This window comes from Protomyctophum bolini, assembly GCF_963924005.1.
Source record: "Protomyctophum bolini genome assembly, chromosome: 10".
In the NCBI taxonomy this organism is placed as follows: Eukaryota; Metazoa; Chordata; class Actinopteri; order Myctophiformes; family Myctophidae; genus Protomyctophum; species Protomyctophum bolini.
Genome location: NC_137871.1, coordinates 41356498 through 41376497, shown reverse-complemented (window position 1 = coordinate 41376497; position 20000 = coordinate 41356498). Strand labels below are relative to the sequence as shown.

General features: G+C 45.0%; 1 protein-coding gene across 1 annotated transcript in view; it reads right to left on the bottom strand.

Moving 5' to 3' along the window:
- The window catches only part of LOC308322657 (fibroblast growth factor receptor-like 1), a 57208-nt gene that overhangs the window by 8329 nt on the left and 28879 nt on the right, over positions 1–20000 (bottom strand). The window contains exons 4-5 of the mRNA XM_080774048.1: positions 1641–1736; positions 1149–1234 (exon numbers count right to left, since the gene is read on the bottom strand). Coding sequence (XP_080630174.1) covers positions 1149–1234; positions 1641–1736 — 182 coding nt within the window. The remainder of the gene's footprint in view (positions 1–1148; positions 1235–1640; positions 1737–20000) is intronic.

The following is a 20000-nucleotide window of genomic DNA, read 5'->3' as shown; positions in this document are numbered from 1 at the left end:
GATGTCTATCTGTGTGCAGTGCAACATGCCGTGCACACGTCAGATCACATCAGACACATCTTAGTCTGGCGTTGTTGCCAGACTGTAGCATCCGTCATACAGTCTGGAGCAACGGACGTTCTATCATGAGTCAAATATAAAGCGGAAGTGGAGCCTCCTCCCCACTTCCGTTTCGTCTTTACAATACAATCACGCACATTTATCCTAATCCAAATAGAAATCATCTAAGCATATATTGCTTGGCTTGCTTGTTGCTTTGGAGAAAAGGAAATGAAAAAATCTGCTAATATAAGATATTTTAAAATATATTTTCGTGAACGGAAATGGCAGCTTTCCTGGAAAACAGATTTTTGTTTCTTCTTTTTTTTTTAACCTTTATTTAACCAGTAAAAACCACATTGAGACTGAAGTCTCTTTTACAAGTGTGAACTGGCCAAGACAAGAGGCAAAATAAGTGACACAGCTCTGACAGTAACAAAAAACAAAACAGGACAGACATACAATGCTCATAAATACAGTACCCACTACCGAAGAAGCTCAAAGGGAGAACAGGAACGCGACCAATAAGGACTAATAAATAAAAACTTAGCAACGGAAATTGCTAGTTGACTAAAAAGCAAGCAGACAATTGCTATACGTCAAAGCAGGAGCAGTGTATGAGAAGTGTGCCAATGGCAATCCTTTTAAAGCTCACTAGGGGAATCACAGCAGACAGTTTGAGTCTGGACTGTAGGTCATTCCAAGACCAGGGTCCGAAATAAGCAATGCTTTTTTTCCCAGCCTCAGATTTTGTTGGGGGCACGGTGTAGCGTAACCAAGCATTTGATCTGAGGTTGAGAGAGTTTTGGACAAGTTCAAATGTAGAACCAATGTAACGTGGGAGGTTACCAAGAATGGCTTTATAAATGAGAGTATACCAATGTAGCAACCTGCGAGACCACGCCATTTCAAGGGGATTTAAAATCTATACAACTTTGTCAGGACAGGCGAGTCTACGAAGGAGGGGACCAACCAAGAAGTGCTGCAGTGCAGACCCCCCCCCCCCCCCCCGGGAGGCACACGTCAACAAGTATATATGGAATAGAATAGAAACAATGTTATTGGCCTTAAAATAACATTATACACGCCACAAGGATTTCCAATCGTACCTGACATCGTAGCCGGACAGAACTGCCTTCCGGCCGGAACAGGACTCTCTGGCGCATCCTGGTGGGCTGTGTGAACCTGGGACGCACTGAGAGACCGAGAGAGAGAGAGAGAGAGAGACAGAGAGAGACAGAGAGAGAGAGATCACTTCAATAACATATTGTTTTGTTAGGGTAGAGCGCTGCAGTGGGCAGCATTCTTTTTTTTTTAAATATTTGTTTTAGGCCTTTCTTGATAGATACAAGTGAAGACTGACAGGACATGCGACGCGCTGTGAGACCGCTGGACCGCTAGGCCAGCCGGCGCCCCGTGGGCAGCATTCTGTCTTACCCCAGGCCTCTGGACCACTAGGGGGCAGCATTCTGTCTTACCCCAGGCCTCTGGACCACTAGGGGGCAGCATTCTGTCTTACCCCAGGCCTCTGGACCACTAGGGGGCAGCATTCTGTCTTACCCCAGGCCTCTGGACCACTAGGGGGCAGCATTCTGTCTTACCCCAGGCCTCTGTGACGCCATTGGATGGAGTCTGCTCCGAGCTGGGCTCTGAAAGCACGGCAGGAGAGCTGGTCTGCGTTGGCACTGGCCGCTCATCTGAAAACACGCACACACACACGCACACGCACACACACACACACACACACACGCAACGCACACACACACGCACACACACACACACACACACACACACACACACACACACACAGGTAAATGGTGAATTTTATCCAACATTGCATTTTATCCAACATATTACATTAACCCATTCACACACAAACATTCACACACCGATGGCGGAGGAAACCATGCGAGGCACCAACCTGCACATCGGGAGCAATTAGGGGTTCAGAGTCTTGGTCAAGGACTGGGACAGGGATCGGACTGGGAGCCTCGTCATTCTGTGTTTTCTCACTCAACAGTAAACAAACCAACATACAGTATAACTGTAAACAAACAGTGTATCTGTACATTTCCTACAGTGACAATTTAAGGACTTGAGACCTCTAAATAGAAACAAAAAAGAAAAAAAAGTCCAATACTGTGTCAAAAGTAACAAACGAAAATGTACAAACTTTGGATGAATTGTTAAATATTACCGAAAGAGGCAAAAGTTTTGAAAATACTTATAGCCGACACACTTGCTTGTAGATCTACTATTTTCACATTATTATCTGTGTCACCGAGTCAAACTGAAGTCAATGCTCAACTCCTACAGTGCGGGGGGGGGGGGGCATGGGGGAGGGGGGGGGTGGTCGTCACCTGAAAAGTGTGAGAACCACTGAGTTAAGTTATGCAGTCCATGCTCACAAACAGCTACGGGCCGTGATGAGCCATTGAACATTTTCAGGAATTACGTGACAGCATTTATTTGGACGCCTGAAATTTCAACACCGGAAATGATACCTCTGCTGAATCACCTCCTGATGTACTCGCCCATACAAACACTGCTGTCTGATACCCTTTAGCTTGTCTTCACAGTAATGTTGCATAGAAAGATACAGGCTGGCCTTGTACGGCCTAGTGGTCCGGGCACCTAGCCTGACAGCGTGTCGTGGGTTCGAGTTCCAATCCTGGCGGCAACCTTAATTTGCTGTGTGTCTCCCCCCCCCCCCCCCCCCCCCCCCCCCACCCCCCCCCCCCCCCCATCTCTCTCCCCGTTTCCTGTCAACCCACTGAATATCTATCAGTAAAGGAAAAATGACCCCCAAAATATCTTAAAAAAAAGAAAGCTAAAGTCTACCATTCAGTTTCAATGGAAACCATCTGACATGAACATACAACTATACACTGTATGCTACCATTCATCCCCGCCCCCTCCCGCCCACCCCCTCCCCACAAGCCCAATTGACTGACCTCTATGTAAACCAAACTTCATTAGCCCCCCACTCTAAATAGCCAGCCCACCCCCATACTAGTGCCGCCAGTCACAGTTTTCTGGAGCCGTCACTGTTTCCAATGGAAGCTATATAAGATATATAAACATGAAGACACAAGCTGCACGACGGATTGCAGTGCGACGCGTTTGTGAGCTTACAGATCGGCTATTTGAGAGCTTATAGATCGGCTATTTGTGAGCTTATAGATCGGCTATTTGTGAGCTTATAGATCGGCTATTTGTGAGCTTACAGATCGGCTATTTGTGAGCTTATAGATCGGCTATTTGTGAGCTTATAGATCGGCTATTTGTGAGCTTATAGATCGGCTATTTTCGGTGCGAGACAGCGGCGTGCAGCTCAGTATAAATCAGGCGCATAGCGCGCACACACACACACACACACACACACACACACACACACACGCACACACACACACACACACACACACACAGCACTAACACAGTGCCATTATTGTTCTGTGTCCAGTTCCCCTGCAGACTCCTGAACACCACCCTGTTGACTTAACCTCACGTATGAAATACATTATGAATGAGGATGTGTGCACGCGTGTGTGTGTGTGTGTGTGTGCACGCGTGTGTGTGTCTGTGCATGTGTGCGTGTGCGCGTGTGTGCGTGCGTGCGTGTGTGTGTGTGTGTGTGTGTCTGTGCATGTGTGCGTGTGCGCATGTGTGCGTGCGTGCGTGTGTGTGTGTGTGATAGGTCATACCACTATGGGCTCTCCCCACAGGAATGCACCAACGTCTCCGTTCTACCTTCCAAACACCATAATAATAAACACAGAATTCTAATAAAGTGTGAAAACAGTTCTGGGCAAAAACAGCAGGGACAAGTTAACTCCCCAAGAGATTTGCGGCGTGCGCAGGGAGCACTTTAAAAAACACCCACCAAAACATGCAACCAAAATGAATATTCATTTTTATTATTATTTCTCTTACACAAATCCAGTATATTGTCTTTCTCCTTTAACCCATTCTGAACGGGAACCCGTTTTGGTGTTATAGCATCATGTTATGCTTTAGCTATTGAAAAATAGCAGATCTACAAGCTCATAGCGCGCCACCGAGTGGCGCGCTACGAGCTTGTAGGTCTGCTATTTTTTTTTTTAATCGAAGAACGACTTGACATTTTTTTGAATCTGATCTCAGGTCAGAATGGGTTAATCAGACCAGTGTGTGTCCAGTGGAAACCTCGTATGAATCTGATCTCAGGTCAGAATGGGTTAAAACACAATCAGTGCCGGAAGTTCTTCAAAATAGGAGCTCTTGGGTGCCAGAGTAAAAGCGGCCATGTCTGGTCGCTTTTACTCTGAAACCCACGACCCGGAAACAATCTACTAAAAAAGTTTACTTTACATTGCTATAGCTTACATTGCGATCGTTTTAATTTATACGATATATAATCCAAAAAAGCGTTCATATTTTGCGGGAGAGATGGATGAGGAGCTGAAATGAAGCGCCAGGATATCGATCCGTTCAAAACCACGGAGAGCGATGAAAATTCAGAAATCAGATCCGATCTGATTAGCACAACGGACAGCGAGAAAAAAAAGCCAGAGAAGATCCTAATTATAACAGTAGTCTAGGCATGCATGCAGGAGCACATTCCGTGCGGGGGGGGGTGAGCAACCGGTTGGCAACCGGCTCAGGGCTAAAAGTTGTTTTTAGCGGTTGTTTTTAAAGCGATATAAAACGTATATCTATACGTCAACAGCAAACAATGTGTTAAATCGATTTAAGGTATATTGTTATATGCCAGATGTGCCAGGACAGAGAGACGGATGGACAGAGAGACGGATGGACAGAGAGACGGATGGACAGAGAGACGGATGGACAGACGGACAGACGTACATTGGGACAGACATTGCCCTTCTTTAACCCATTCTGACCTGAGATCAGATTCATACGAGGTTTCCACTGGACACACACTGGTCTGATGAACCCATTCTGACCTGAGATCAGATTCTAAAAATGTCAGCCGTTCTTCAAAAATAGCAGACCTACAAGCTCGTAGCGCGCCACTCGGTGGCGCGCTACGAGCTTGTAGATCTGCTATTTTTCAATAGCTAAAGCATAACATAGTGCCAACACCAAAAGGGGTTCCCGTTCAGAATGGGTTAAGCCCCGACGCTAGCTCGGGGGCCGCGCGCAGGGGCTAAAACCAAAATACACTGGCCACTTTTTATAAACATTCCAAAACGTTCTGTGGGTTTATGCTTCCATTCAAGTATTTGAGGTGCGTTGCGTCGGAGCGAGTACTGTACCGCATTAGTGAAATATTGAAAGCCAGCTGTTGTCGCTCGCAAATATAGGCTGGATGGCGTGTGTGTGTGTGTGTACGCTGGCGGAAAATTCAAGTGTATTTCTTTGTAAATATTTCAAAAAGTCAGCTTGAAACTAACTCACTTGGCAGTTTTGGGTGGAAATGTATAAATGGCTGATGTCGGTCAGAAACATCCCTTATCTCCATATTTTAACGTGAAATCGACGTCCCTGTACTTGATCACACTGCAGCGTCACACAAAGGCTTCAAAAGTAGCAGATCTGCACGCTCAAAACGGGGCAAAAAACGACGTGTAGAGATCCGCTACTTTCACTACGTTTTTTAATTTGAACGGTTTTGTTTTTCTGACATAATGAGGTTTCCACCTGTGTGATGTTATGTTATGTTATGTTTATTTATTATTATTATTATTATTATTTTCTTGAATTGAATGTCCTATACTTTGCACAAAAGTAGTGAATAGCACTACCGGTATTTCACTATTTTAAAATGCTGGAAAAAGGAAGGCAGCAGCGACGGCACTGAAAAGGGCCTCAGTCAAACAGCGGTCTCTTTTACTATTGATCCACGGAGAGGAGAGGAGACCCCCGGCCCCTCTCCCGGCCCCTCTCCTCTGTCGCCCAGAGGGAGGGGAGGTGCCCCAGGGCTAAAACCAAACAGACCCACACAGAGGCTCAGGAGGGCAGCGCGAGTCGCTAAGAGTTTAGTTAAACACGGTTGATTAAAGAGGAAATGTTTCTCTGACACACACACACACCTTTTTAAAAGAGAACTCCAGGGATCAGAGCGTTTCAACCTTGAGAGCCTCTGCACAGCGGAGAGGAAAAGAAACGACTGACTATAGAACCCATGCATGCAGCAGAGCCACGATGAGGCGCACGGCGTATACTTTGAGGTGCCCCCTCTTCTCTCCCTTCCCGAGGTTCCTTCCCTGCTGTCGCGGGTAGAAGAAAGGGCGGTATGAGACATCAAAGTGGCATCATATGCACACACTTTAGCTGCATGTGCCAATATTTCGTTGCTGAGGAGCAGAAACTTCCCTATAGTGTTTGTATTTTTCCCCGTAAAGTAATGCCCTATATACTGTAGTCACACAAAAGCATCAGAAGCAGCAGATCAACAAGCTCGAAATGTGGCACGAATCGACTGGTTTTGAGCTAGTAGATCTGCTACTTGCTTGGTGTACTACAGTTTTGGACGTTTTGAGCTTGTAGATCTGGTACTTTTGCCGTTTTTGAATTTTAATCCTGAAAAGTGAAAGTGTGTGAGGATTCCACCCGACAGAAACCATATATATTAAGGATGCAGAGAGATTAAAAAACCCTGCTATTGCCATATGGCTCTCCACAGCATCCTCTCACACATGGACAACAAGCTAAACCCCTTATCGCTAAACTGCTTTGCCTTTTTTTTACAATTTTACTATTTTTGAATAGTTAAAATGGCCAGTCTACAAGCTCACAACGTGTCAATGTAGATTGGCTAGTTGAATGATTTTCAAAATAGTAAAAAGAAAAAAGGCAAAGACGTTTAGGGATAAGGGGTCTTTGGGGCCGTATCTTACGCATAAACGTATTTGCCATTTTGTACTATTTTGAAAAAACGTTTAAAATAGTTCCATAGTTCCATCTACATCAACACGTTGTGAGCTTGTAGATCGGCTATTTGACCTATTTAAAAGGTTTTTCAAAATATTAAAAATGGCAACTAAATATAGGGATAAGGGGTGGTGCAAGATAGAGCTGGGCCCCTTGTGTACTGTACAGTACACAAAAATAATGCACCAAGTGAAAAAGTAACTGCAAGTGACATTGATAAATTCCAAATATATAAGAATTCTGAGGCATCCACTTTGAGAAACCCTGTTCTAGAGAGAAGATGTGCATCTGTGTAACGTCACTGTTTAACCCGGAAAGGAGACAGAGTCAGACAGAAGACAGATGTTTTCTCTGTCTCCTGTGACAGAGTAAGGAGACAGAGACAGAGTAAGGAGACAGAGACAGAGAAAGGAGACAGAGACAGAGTCAGAGAGAACACAGATGTTGTCTCTGTCTCCTGTGACAGAGTAAGGGCATTCATTTACCATAGAACACTAAACCAGGGTGATTTTCACCTATGTGTATGTGATGTCTGAGGTGGTCGGGTCCTTGGGTAGCTTCAGGGTGCTCTGTGACATCCACACCCACACCCACAACCCACAACACCAGAGGGAGTGCAACAAACCATGTACAACCCAGATTCGGCACAAACAAGGGACTAAATTATTTTCGCTCCTATGCGACCAAAATGTGGAACGCCCTACCAACAGTCATTAAGACATGTGAATCCCTTGGCTCCTTCAAAACTGCTCTCAAAGGGCACCTACGGATGGCTGCAATTCGAAACTGGCCTCTGTAAAAGCTGAATTTTCATCTGGATTGTACTATGTTTTTGTATGGACGTGGTGTTGGGTGTCTGCACATATGCACACATGGCATCAACGCATGGTGTTGTGTGCAGGCGCCCTACACTCTGTCTTTCGTTTTCTTTTCTTTTATCCCCCTGTTCCCCTCACTGTATATATATTTTTTTCCCTTTTCGCTTCCTATATGATGAATTCCTGTTCTGTTCTTTAACTACATAGAAGTGTCTATTTGTTTGTCTCTAAATGTTTTGATGAATTGAACAATGTGGACCCTGTTGTAAACAAGTGTAAGGCTTAATTGGGTCGTCCACTCACAGTTAACAGTCTTTGTATTGAGTTTGTGCTTGAAATGTACTGTAATTCTGCAAACTGTTAATAAAGATTTCAATCAATCAATCAATCAATCATAGAAGGTACTGTAGGTTGGTTTGTTGACCAAAGGAGAAGTTCCCAGCTCCATTTTTTTTTAAATATTCTTTTAAAATAATACCCACATTTTCACCAATTTAGCACGCCCCATAATATAACATTTTCATATTGAAATAATAAATCAAATGTAGGCTAGTGCTGCCAACGAATATTCTATATCCGAATATAGATTCGAATCAATTTTTTTAATTAATAACCGAATATATAAAATTAAGGTTCGAATTAAAAATAATAATAAAAAATATTTTTTTATTTATTATTATTATTAGTTTTCCGTGCCATGGGTAAGCGTTGTGACTTGTGAGCTTGTAGATTAGTTATATTTGCCATGCGACACGCCGACAACGGCATACATTGAAGAATAAATCGTCTCCAGCCATGTTGCCTCAGAATTCTTTAGGGTCACTAATTTGAGCATAACAGCGGAGCATAGGCGCTAGCCAGCTAAAAAGTTTCATAACGTCGGCAGCAGACCCACAGTCCACAGATAATAATAATGCAGCAGAATTAACACTGCCTCCGTGCCTCGTTTTGATAAGGCTGTGTGGTAGGATTGCTCATTTAAGAAAAAAATGTTACTGGAGAAGGGAGAATGTATGCGTTCCGTTCCATCTCAGTTTTCAGCAACACCAATGCGCGGAGAGAGAGAGTTGCGCCAGCAATGCGATCTTAAATGTTATGTCTAAGGTTGTATTGGTGTAAATATAATTATTAAAAAATCCGATTGGCTCGAATTGAAATCCGAAATCCGAATGGCTCGAATTGCTCGAATCCACGTGGGTTTTTAAAACGAATATCCGAATCCAATTTTTGGACAATTACGGCAGCCCTAATGTAGGCTATTGCTGTACTCAAATATATCTTTTTTGTTTCCTATATTTTTTATCCCACGATTTTTGTAACCCATTTTTCACCCCTGTGTCAATTAACTAATGTGATCCTGGGCTCTACACACCCTCCGCCAACCTGGGGAGAGCAACGGACTTAACTCATGCTTCCTTCATGCCTGAGTGTCCAAGTTGCTCCTTTACACCTGACAGGGGGGAGTTTCCCTGGTTGGACGTAGCGCGTGGAAGGAACTGCCTCCCCCCGGCTGGCCAGGGGGAGGCAGTTTAGAGACCAGGATTACTGAAATATATCTTGATGAGAAATATCTTTTAAGGAATATATTATCGGGTAAAATATACCTGGGTTTAGTGATGGTGTGACAAAAGTTGCGTTTTAGGCTTTAGGGAAATAAAATAGTCCTTATGCACACCTAGAAAATCCCGCACACTTTCTTCAGCATTTTATTGAGCAACGTTTCGGTCGTTCAGGCATCAGGCGTGTGTCGGGATTCCTTTTTTTTCTACTCCTCCATTTTTTTTGCTACTCCTCCAGGGTTTAGGGAAATAAACATATGGAGATACAAGGTTTTCCGCTCGACGGCAGCAATGATTGACTGTATACAGAGTTTTTACAGACAGCGCGGTCACAGTCTTGCAAAAACCTGGCATTAAAGTAGTTTGAAGAATTGAAAGATGAGGGGGTAATTTAAAACGTCTGATGTCCGTATGGCGGTACGGGCTGGTCCCCATCAAAGGTTCTCTCCAGGATGACAGCTGTCAATTATAGCAGAGAGATGAAACCAGCAGTCAGAAGAAAAGCCAAAATAAGAGTGGTGCGTGGGGCTTGTGCCAGACCATAGGCTAGATGACTCGCCCACGCTGCTGGCCAATGGAGAGCAACGTCGCGAACCATCTTGTTACAGTCAGCTCGAGTCGGAAGTGTCTAATGGTGCATGTACTTTTTAAAATAACCAAAACTTGCTAAATCTTCAAACGACTTTCAAACGGTCTGGTTTGTTATAAACGTCAGATGATGCTGCATACGTACAGTATGATGGACTTTCATATAAAAAAATAACGTTAAGCAGATAAGCATCCTAAATCATAGCCATGTTGGTAACGTTTGTAATAAACCAAACTGTATATGAAGTGCGCTGTAGACTCTAGCGTTTATCTATGCTGGTATACTGTAGACCTCAGGATTATTATATATAGGTATAGGCTATGATCTTAGATGCCCTCATCGAACTATTTTCCAAAAATAAACAAATCATCCAGGATTTTCTTCTGTCAGGGGGACTTTATGCATCGTTTATGATGCAGGGTGGCTCTGCATCGTTTACTCCCGGGTCTGAAATCAACGTCGTTACTAAAATACGTCACGCTCCGTGGAGAAAACAAGCGATGGGGCTTGATGTGTTGTGTGCGACGGGAAGCAGCCCGGGCCGGAAATGTATAGCCTTTGGGTTGTTTTGACTAGCGTTTATTGTTACTCTATACTTATACATTTCAGCCTTCAAGCACACACACACACACACACACACACACACACACACACATACATGTAACGCAGTATACTTCTACATTGCAGTATTCTATTGATACTTCCTCCAGGTTTTTTCTGGACTTACAAGGTTTCCACGTGACAGAGACCATATGTATTTATTTCCCTGGGTCTCAGTGACAGAGACCATATGTATTTATTTCCCTGGGTCTCAGTGACAGAGACCATATGTATTTATTTCCCTGGGTCTCAGTGACAGAGACCATATGTATTTATTTCCCTGGGTCTCAGTGACAGAGACCATATGTATTTATTTCTCTGGGTCTCAGTGACAGAGACCATATGTATTTATTTCCCTGGGTCTCAGTGACAGAGACCATATGTATTTATTTCCCTGGGTCTCAGTGACAGAGACCATATGTATTTATTTCCCTGGGTCTCAGTGACAGAGACCATATGTATTTATTTCCCTGGGTCTCAGTGACAGAGACCATATGTATTTATTTCCCTGGGTCTCAGTGACAGAGACCATATGTATTTATTTCTCTGGGTCTCAGTGACAGAGACCATATGTATTTATTTCCCTGGGTCTCAGTGACAGAGACCATATGTATTTATTTCCCTGGGTCTCAGTGACAGAGACCATATGTATTTATTTCTCTGAGTCTCAGTGACAGAGACCATATGTATTTATTTCTCTGGGTCTCAGTGACAGAGACTATATGTATTTATTTCTCTGGGTCTCAGTGACAGAGACCATATGTATTTATTTCTCTGGGTCTCAGTGACAGAGACCATATGTATTTATTTCCCTGGGTCTCAGTGACAGAGACCATATGTATTTATTTCCCTGGGTCTCAGTGACAGAGACCATATGTATTTATTTCCCTGGGTCTCAGTGACAGAGACCATATGTATTTATTTCCCTGGGTCTCAGTGACAGAGACCATATGTATTTATTTCCCTGGGTCTCAGTGACAGAGACCATATGTATTTATTTCCATGGGTCTCAGTGACAGAGACCATATGTATTTATTTCCCTGGGTCTCAGTGACAGAGACCATATGTATTTATTTCCCTGGGTCTCAGTGACAGAGACCATATGTATTTATTTCCCTGGGTCTCAGTGACAGAGACCATATGTATTTATTTCCCTGGGTCTCAGTGACAGAGACCATATGTATTTATTTCTCTGGGTCTCAGTGACAGAGACCATATGTATTTATTTCCCTGGGTCTCAGTGACAGAGACCATATGTATTTATTTCCCTGGGTCTCAGTGACAGAGACCATATGTATTTATTTCTCTGAGTCTCAGTGACAGAGACCATATGTATTTATTTCTCTGGGTCTCAGTGACAGAGACTATATGTATTTATTTCTCTGGGTCTCAGTGACAGAGACCATATGTATTTATTTCTCTGGGTCTCAGTGACAGAGACCATATGTATTTATTTCCCTGGGTCTCAGTGACAGAGACCATATGTATTTATTTCCCTGGGTCTCAGTGACAGAGACCATATGTATTTATTTCCCTGGGTCTCAGTGACAGAGACCATATGTATTTATTTCCCTGGGTCTCAGTGACAGAGACCATATGTATTTATTTCCCTGGGTCTCAGTGACAGAGACCATATGTATTTATTTCCCTGGGTCTCAGTGACAGAGACCATATGTATTTATTTCCCTGGGTCTCAGTGACAGAGACCATATGTATTTATTTCCCTGGGTCTCAGTGACAGAGACCATATGTATTTATTTCTCTGGGTCTCAGTGACAGAGACCATATGTATTTATTTCCCTGGGTCTCAGTGACAGAGACCATATGTATTATCAGGGTCTCAGTGACAGAGACCATATGTATTTATTTCCCTGGGTCTCAGTGACAGAGACCATATGTATTTATTTCCCTGGGTCTCAGTGACAGAGACCATATGTATTTATTTCCCTGGGTCTCAGTGACAGAGACCATATGTATTTATTTCCCTGGGTCTCAGTGACAGAGACCATATGTATTTATTTCCCTGGGTCTCAGTGACAGAGACCATATGTATTTATTTCCCTGGGTCTCAGTGACAGAGACCATATGTATTTATTTCCCTGGGTCTCAGTGACAGAGACCATATGTATTTATTTCTCTGGGTCTCAGTGACAGAGACCATATGTATTTATTTCCCTGGGTCTCAGTGACAGAGACCATATGTATTATCAGGGTCTCAGTGACAGAGACCATATGTATTTATTTCTCTGGGTCTCAGTGACAGAGACCATATGTATTTATTTCCCTGGGTCTCAGTGACAGAGACCATATGTATTTATTTCACTGGGTCTCAGTGACAGAGACCATATGTATTTATTTCACTGGGTCTCAGTGACAGACCATATGTATTTATTTCCCTGGGTCTCAGTGACAGAGACCATATGTATTTATTTCTCTGGGTCTCAGTGACAGAGACCATATGTATTTATTTATTTCCCTGGGTCTCAGCGGTCTGTCATTGTCTACCATTTTGTCAGCCAAAATCACAATGTTGTACCAACCCAATGACAGCACGGCTATTCCTAGAAGAATTACACCCCTGTGTGTGTGTGTGTGTGTGTGTGTGTGTGTGTGTTTAGTCTGTGTGGGAGTCAGAGGAAGGAGTTAAATTACACACACACACACACACACACACACACACACACACACACACACACACACACACACACACACACACACACACACACACACACACACACACACACACACACACACACACACTGTTTCCTTGTTATAGGAAGTGATATTTTAGGCCTATGATGACCTCTGACCTATTTCTCATTAAAACGGCTCGTTGTCGGACGCTGCGTTCATGGTTAGGTTAGAGTTATTTCATACACTAGAGCCTACTTGTCAGGGACCCCCGTAAGAGAAGATTTTTTTTATGGCTCTAGCAGTGATTCTCAACCCGTTTAATTTCAAGGTCCCCCCCCAGTCTGACATGCATACACTAGAGCCTACTTGGAACGATGCAAGTTGGAAATGTATGCCCCACCCAGTTATTATGTATGTGTCCCTTTTATGCCCATATATGGAGTTAATTGTCAGGCATGCCCAGATATGGATGGATGCATTAAGGATAAATGGGAATAATTATACAAGGAAATGAGTGGAATCAGAGTTTTAAAGACATTTTCAACTATTTTAAGATCTCCCTTTTGGCAGAAATATGCTTGGAAGAACATAAGGTATTTCCAAACACCTCTGTCTATATCCAAGTACAGACTAAACTCCAGCTTTGAGATTCTGCGCGAATGTGGCGAAAATCATTGAATATATACATTCACGGCAAACGTTTTTAACTCAAATCTTTGCTTCTGGAGGGGTCCCTGGAACAAGGGTCCCTGCAGCCCTAAAGTCACAACTGCTGCAACAACTGAACATTTGTTCAAAGATTGTTGGACAACAACTTCAGAAACTTTATACATCCACATATGATAACAGCATCCTAAGGTTAGCAAGGAATATCACCTCTAATACTAAGCATGTGTTGTATGGAGAATATAGGTTGCTACCTTCAGGAAGGAGATATGAATGGTGTACCAGCATACAATAAAGTCAGACTAAAGAGGTCCTTTGTCCACCAGTCGACCTTGAGGCTTAATCAGGAGATGTAGTAGCCACAGGATAATCTAAGCGGTGGATATTGCTCATGTCTTTATGTATGTAAATTGTCTTGTTCTTTGTGTTATGTATATGTGTTCTGCATACTTGGCTGCTGTGTCGCAAGACAAATTTCAGTGTGAACTGACAATAAAGTACTATATCTATCTGTATATCTTGACATGACAAACTTTGAGCACCACTGACATAGAAACGTAAGGTTTTTTCTGAAAACCGTCATGACTTAGAAGACATTTTGTAGAATCGTCCTCAGGTCTATTACACGTTTAATAGTTAACTTTAGTTCCGTCTGATTAACACCCGAGACGACATGTGTTCTGACGCGAGCGTTCTGGTATTCATGCCATTTACATCGTAAAAACACACACACACACACACACACACACACACACACACACACACACACACACACACACACACACACACACACACACACACACACACACACACACACACACACACACACACACACACACACACACACTCCAACTCCCTCCACCCACCCCTACTTCCGTCTCTCGTTCCGCATCCTAATGTGTCTCTTTATCTATATGGCATGCTTTTGTTGAGGTCCACATGTGTCTGTGCTTTGAACTGGCATTTCTGAACGAACGAACACACACGCAGACACACACACGCACACACACACACACACACACACACACACACTGTAATGCAGGACAACAGCTCACATGTGACAGCGATCTAATTGCTCATTCTGATTACTGACAGTCAGACACGGAGATGTGTGTGTGTGTGTGTGTGTGTGTGTGTGTGTGGTAGGGCTAATAGAGAGGTTTCATGTGGTTCAAGGCATAACATAATTTAGTGTGTAGGCATGTGTGTGCATGTGTGTGCATGTGTGTGCATGTGTGTGCACGTGTAGGCATGTGTGTGTATGTGTGTGCATGTGTGTGCCTGTGTATGTGTGCGCGTGTTATAGAACTTCAATTGCCCCTTATGAATATGAAAATCATATTCACAATCATCATCCCCTCAGACAAACACACACACACACACACACCACACATACGTGCACACGGCGGTGGGTTGTAATTTAGAGTCAATTGTGGCGGAGGCTGTCTGTGCCTACTTACAAAGAACAAAGGCACCCCAAACCACGCCACCAGGCCCTCTATAAGTAAGCACCTCGTCCACCAGGCCACGCCACCAGGCTCTCTAAGTAAGCACCTCGTCCACCAGGCCCTCTAACCACGCCACCAGGCCCTCTAAGTAAGCACCTCGTCCACCAGGCCCTCTAACCACGCCACCAGGCCCTCTAAGTAAGCACCTCGTCCACCAGGCCGTCTAACCACACCACCAGGCCCTCTAAGTAAGCACCTCGTCCACCAGGCCCTCTAACCACGCCACCAGGCCCTCTAAGTAAGCACCTCGTCCACCAGGCCCTCTAAGTAAGCACCTCGTCCAAGATCTCCCGGACGTCACCAGGATTATCCAAGCAGCGCCGGGGTTACCTAGCCTGACTTCGGCCAGATGGGGGCGGTATTGAGTTCCCAAGTTCACAGTTTGTGAAACAACAGAGAAGCTAAACGTCTTTCATCCGGCGGAGTACCTCAGAATGAAAGTATGAATGCACCTGGGACGTATCCTCAGTGATGTATCCCAAGGTCATCACCTGGGACGTATCCTCAGTGATGTATCACCTGGTCATCACCTGGGATGTATCCTCAGTGATGTATCACCTGGTCATCACCTGGGACGTATCCTCAGTGATGTATCCCAAGGTCATCACCTGGGACGTATCCTCAGTGATGTATCACCTGGTCATCACCTGGGACGTATCCTCAGTGATGTATCCCAAGGTCATCACCTGGGACGTATCCTCAGTGATGTATCCCAAGGTCATCACCCGAGACGTATCCTCTGTGATGTATCCCAAGGTCATCACCTGGGACGTATCCTCTGTGATGTATCCCAAGGTCATCACCTGGGACGTATCCTCTGTGATGTATCCCAAGGTCATCACCTGGGACGTATCCTCTGTGATGTATCCCAAGGTCATCACCTGGGACGTATCCTCTGTGATGTATCCCAAGGTCATCACCTGGGACGTATCCTCAGTGATGTATCCCAAGGTCATCACCTGGGACGTATCCTCAGTGATGTATCCCAAGGTCATCACCTGGGACGTATCCTCTGTGATGTATCCCAAGGTCATCACCTGGGACGTATCCTCTGTGATGTATCCCAAGGTCATCACCTGGGACGTATCCTCAGTGATGTATCCCAAGGTCATCACCTGGGACGTATCCTCAGTGATGTATCCCAAGGTCATCACCTGGGACGTATCCTCAGTGATGTATCCCAAGGTCATCACCTGGGACGTATCCTCAGTGATGTATCCCAAGGTCATCACCTGGGACGTATCCTCTGTGATGTATCCCAAGGTCATCACCTGGGACGTATCCTCAGTGATGTATCCCAAGGTCATCACCTGGGACGTATCCTCAGTGATGTATCCCAAGGTCATCACCTGGGACGTATCCTCAGTGATGTATCCCAAGGTCATCACCTGGGACGTATCCTCAGTGATGTATCCCAAGGTCATCACCTGGGACGTATCCTCAGTGATGTATCCCAAGGTCATCACCTGGGATAAAAACAATACCCACAGCTCCGCAAGGGGGCTGCCTCTAACAAAAAATACGCACAGCTCCGCAAGGGGGCTGCCTCTAACAAAAAATACACACAGCTCCGAGGGGGGGCTGCCTCTAACAAAACATATACACACAGCTCCGCGAGGGGGCTGTCTCTAAAAAAAACAAATACCCACAGCTCCGCGAGGGGGCCGCCTCTGATAAAAAAAATACCCACAGCTCTGCGAGGGGGCTGTCTCTAAAAAAACAAATACCCACAGCTCCGTGAGGGGGCTGCCTCTAAAAAATACCCCCAGCTCCGCGAGGTAGGGCCTGTAAAACTGCTGCTCCACTGGTACACTACACAACCACCCACTGTTTTAGAGGTTGGCCACACACACACACACGCACACACACATGCGCGCACGCACGCACACACACACACACACACAAACACACACATGTGCGCGCACACGCACTCGTACACACGTACGTACACACACGTGCACGACAAAAGAGGCAGATACAGTATACAGCCAATTTGTCTGACTTGACTTCTAGTTGTTGCTTTGTTTGTTTTTTAACCCTTACAAGTCTACAGCTCTGAGACTGTAAGAAAAAAGAAAAGGCACCACAATTATGTGTGTCTGTGGTTGTGTGTTTTCATCCGTCTCCCCTGGCAACTCCCCCCTCTTTCTTTGTGTCTTTCTGCTATTATTTGTCTGGAATGAAAAAGCTCGTGTCATATCAGCGGCAGACAAATCATTACGAGCAGACGTCAGCCTTCAGGATTATGTTACACCTTCACGTGTGTGTGTGTGTGCATGCGCGTGCGTGTAGCGTCTCTCTGAGCATGCCCCGGCGAGGCCAGACCGATCACCGTGACAACTCTCGGGATTATTGGGTGTCACCAGATACCATTTAACAGCATCTTGTGGATTTTCCCTCCACACACACACATACACACAGTACGCACACGCAAACACACATACGCATGTGCACGCGTGCACGCGCACACACACACCAACACACTCTCAGAATTTACCCGTTTTCGGGGGAGGGAAAACCACTGCATGTATTGCTACGGGCTGAGGGTTGTGGAGGCACCTGTCAGCAGGGAGTGTAGGACGGAAAGATTAGGGCGAAGGCTCTACGTCCTCCCGGTGGGGGCTCCTCACTGGCAGGTGAGTCAGTATAGGATACAACAGTACGTCCTCCCGGTGGGGGCTCCTCACTGACAGGTGAGTCAGTGGGATCCAGGCACCAGGAGGTTTCAAATAAAACTATATGCTTGCCGCCAGATCACGATGTGACACATTGTGAGCTTGTAGATCGGCTATCTTCAAAGCCGTAACTACTAACTAAAGTTACTCATGGTAAAGTACAACTACCTTAAAATTGTACTTAAGTAGGCTACAGCACTGGATAATATTGGACTTCTGAAGCTACAGCACTGGATACTATTGGACTTCTGAAGCTACAGCACTGGATAATATTGGACTTCTGAAGCTACAGCACTGGATAATATTGGACTTCTGAAGCTACAGCACTGGATAATATTGGACTTCTGAAGCTACAGCACTGGATACTATTGGACTTCTGAAGCTACAGCACTGGATAATATTGGACTTCTGAAGCTACAGCACTGGATAATATTGGACTTCTGAAGCTACAGCACTGGATAATATTGGACTTCTGAAGCTACAGCACTGGATATTATTGGACTTCTGAAGCTACAGCACTGGATAATATTGGACTTCTGAAGCTATACAGCACTGGATACTATTGGACTTCTGAAGCTACAGCACTGGATAATATTGGACTTCTGAAGCTATACAGCACTGGATACTATTGGACTTCTGAAGCTACAGCACTGGATAATATTGGACTTCTGAAGCTACAGCACTGGATAATATTGGACTTCTGAAGCTATACAGCACTGGATAATATTGGACTTCTGAAGCTACAGCGCTGGATAATATTGGACTTCTGAAGCTACAGCACTGGATAATATTGGACTTCTGAAGCTACAGCACTGGATACTATTGGACTTCTGAAGCTACAGCACTGGATAATATTGGACTTCTGAAGCTACAATACTGGATAATATTGGACTTCTGAGGAGAGTGGAGCTCATACCAACACGCCTCTCAGGCTGCATCTCCTATCATCACATCTGTGTTTGCGGTACACAAAGCAACGAGTGATGTGTGGTGGAGATTACAGCGTATACAGTATGCAGTCGCAGACAGCACGCGCACGGTGCGACGAGACCAGACCAGACCAGACCAGACCAGGCTTGACTTCAGGAGGCTTGTTGCTGAATGAGGTCAGCGGTGGATGTTGTTGTTGTGGAGAAACAAGCCGGATACGAGAGGCTCCTGATGACTTCTATTTCTGAGCGGCGCTCCTATGCAGTATGCACACCTTTGTGTGTATGTGTGTCTGCGTATATGTATATCACGGAACGTGTACTTTACGTGAAAACATTTAAGAATCACTGCAGTAGAGTACATGCATGGTACTGTCTATCTTGTGTGCGCGCATGCGTGTGAGTGTGTGGTGAGTGCGTGTGTGTGTGTGTGTGTGTGTGTGTGTGTGTGTGTGTGACTGTGTGTGTGTGTGTGTGTGTGTGTGCGCACGTGTGTGTACATGTGTGCACGTGTGGACTTGAGGGCCAAACGTCCCCACAATTATCGTCAATTCTGAGAAATACAACTTAGACAGTGGTTGTCAAAGTCAAAGTCGTGCTATTAGTCACACGCGTTACCGCAGTGACATTTGCCCCATCTCTCTTGGAGCGGGGAGCCGCAGCGCGCGCCACGCTCAGGTATCATTAGTTAGATTTCACCCCCCATCCAACCCTTGACGCTGAGTGCCAAGCAGGGACTGACCCCCCCAATCCAACCCTTGACGCTGAGTGCCAAGCAGGGACTGACCCCCCCAATCCAACCCTTGACGCTGAGTGCCAAGCAGGGAGCCATTCTTACAGTCTTTGGTACGACCCAGCCCGGGGATCGAACCCCCGGCCTCCCAGTCTCAGGGCAGACACTCTAACCACAAGGCCTCTGGTATTGTATTATGGTTAAACAAAAACTAAATACTTTTGTAGCACTTACAGTATACAAAAGGTTAAAATGTCATTTAGATAGCATGCCATGGTATGTAGACCAGTGGTGCTTGAGGGAGAATTCCAGGGGGTCCCTGCAGCCAAATGACAGTTAGGAACCAAATGGACCCTTATCGGTCTGTAACTCTC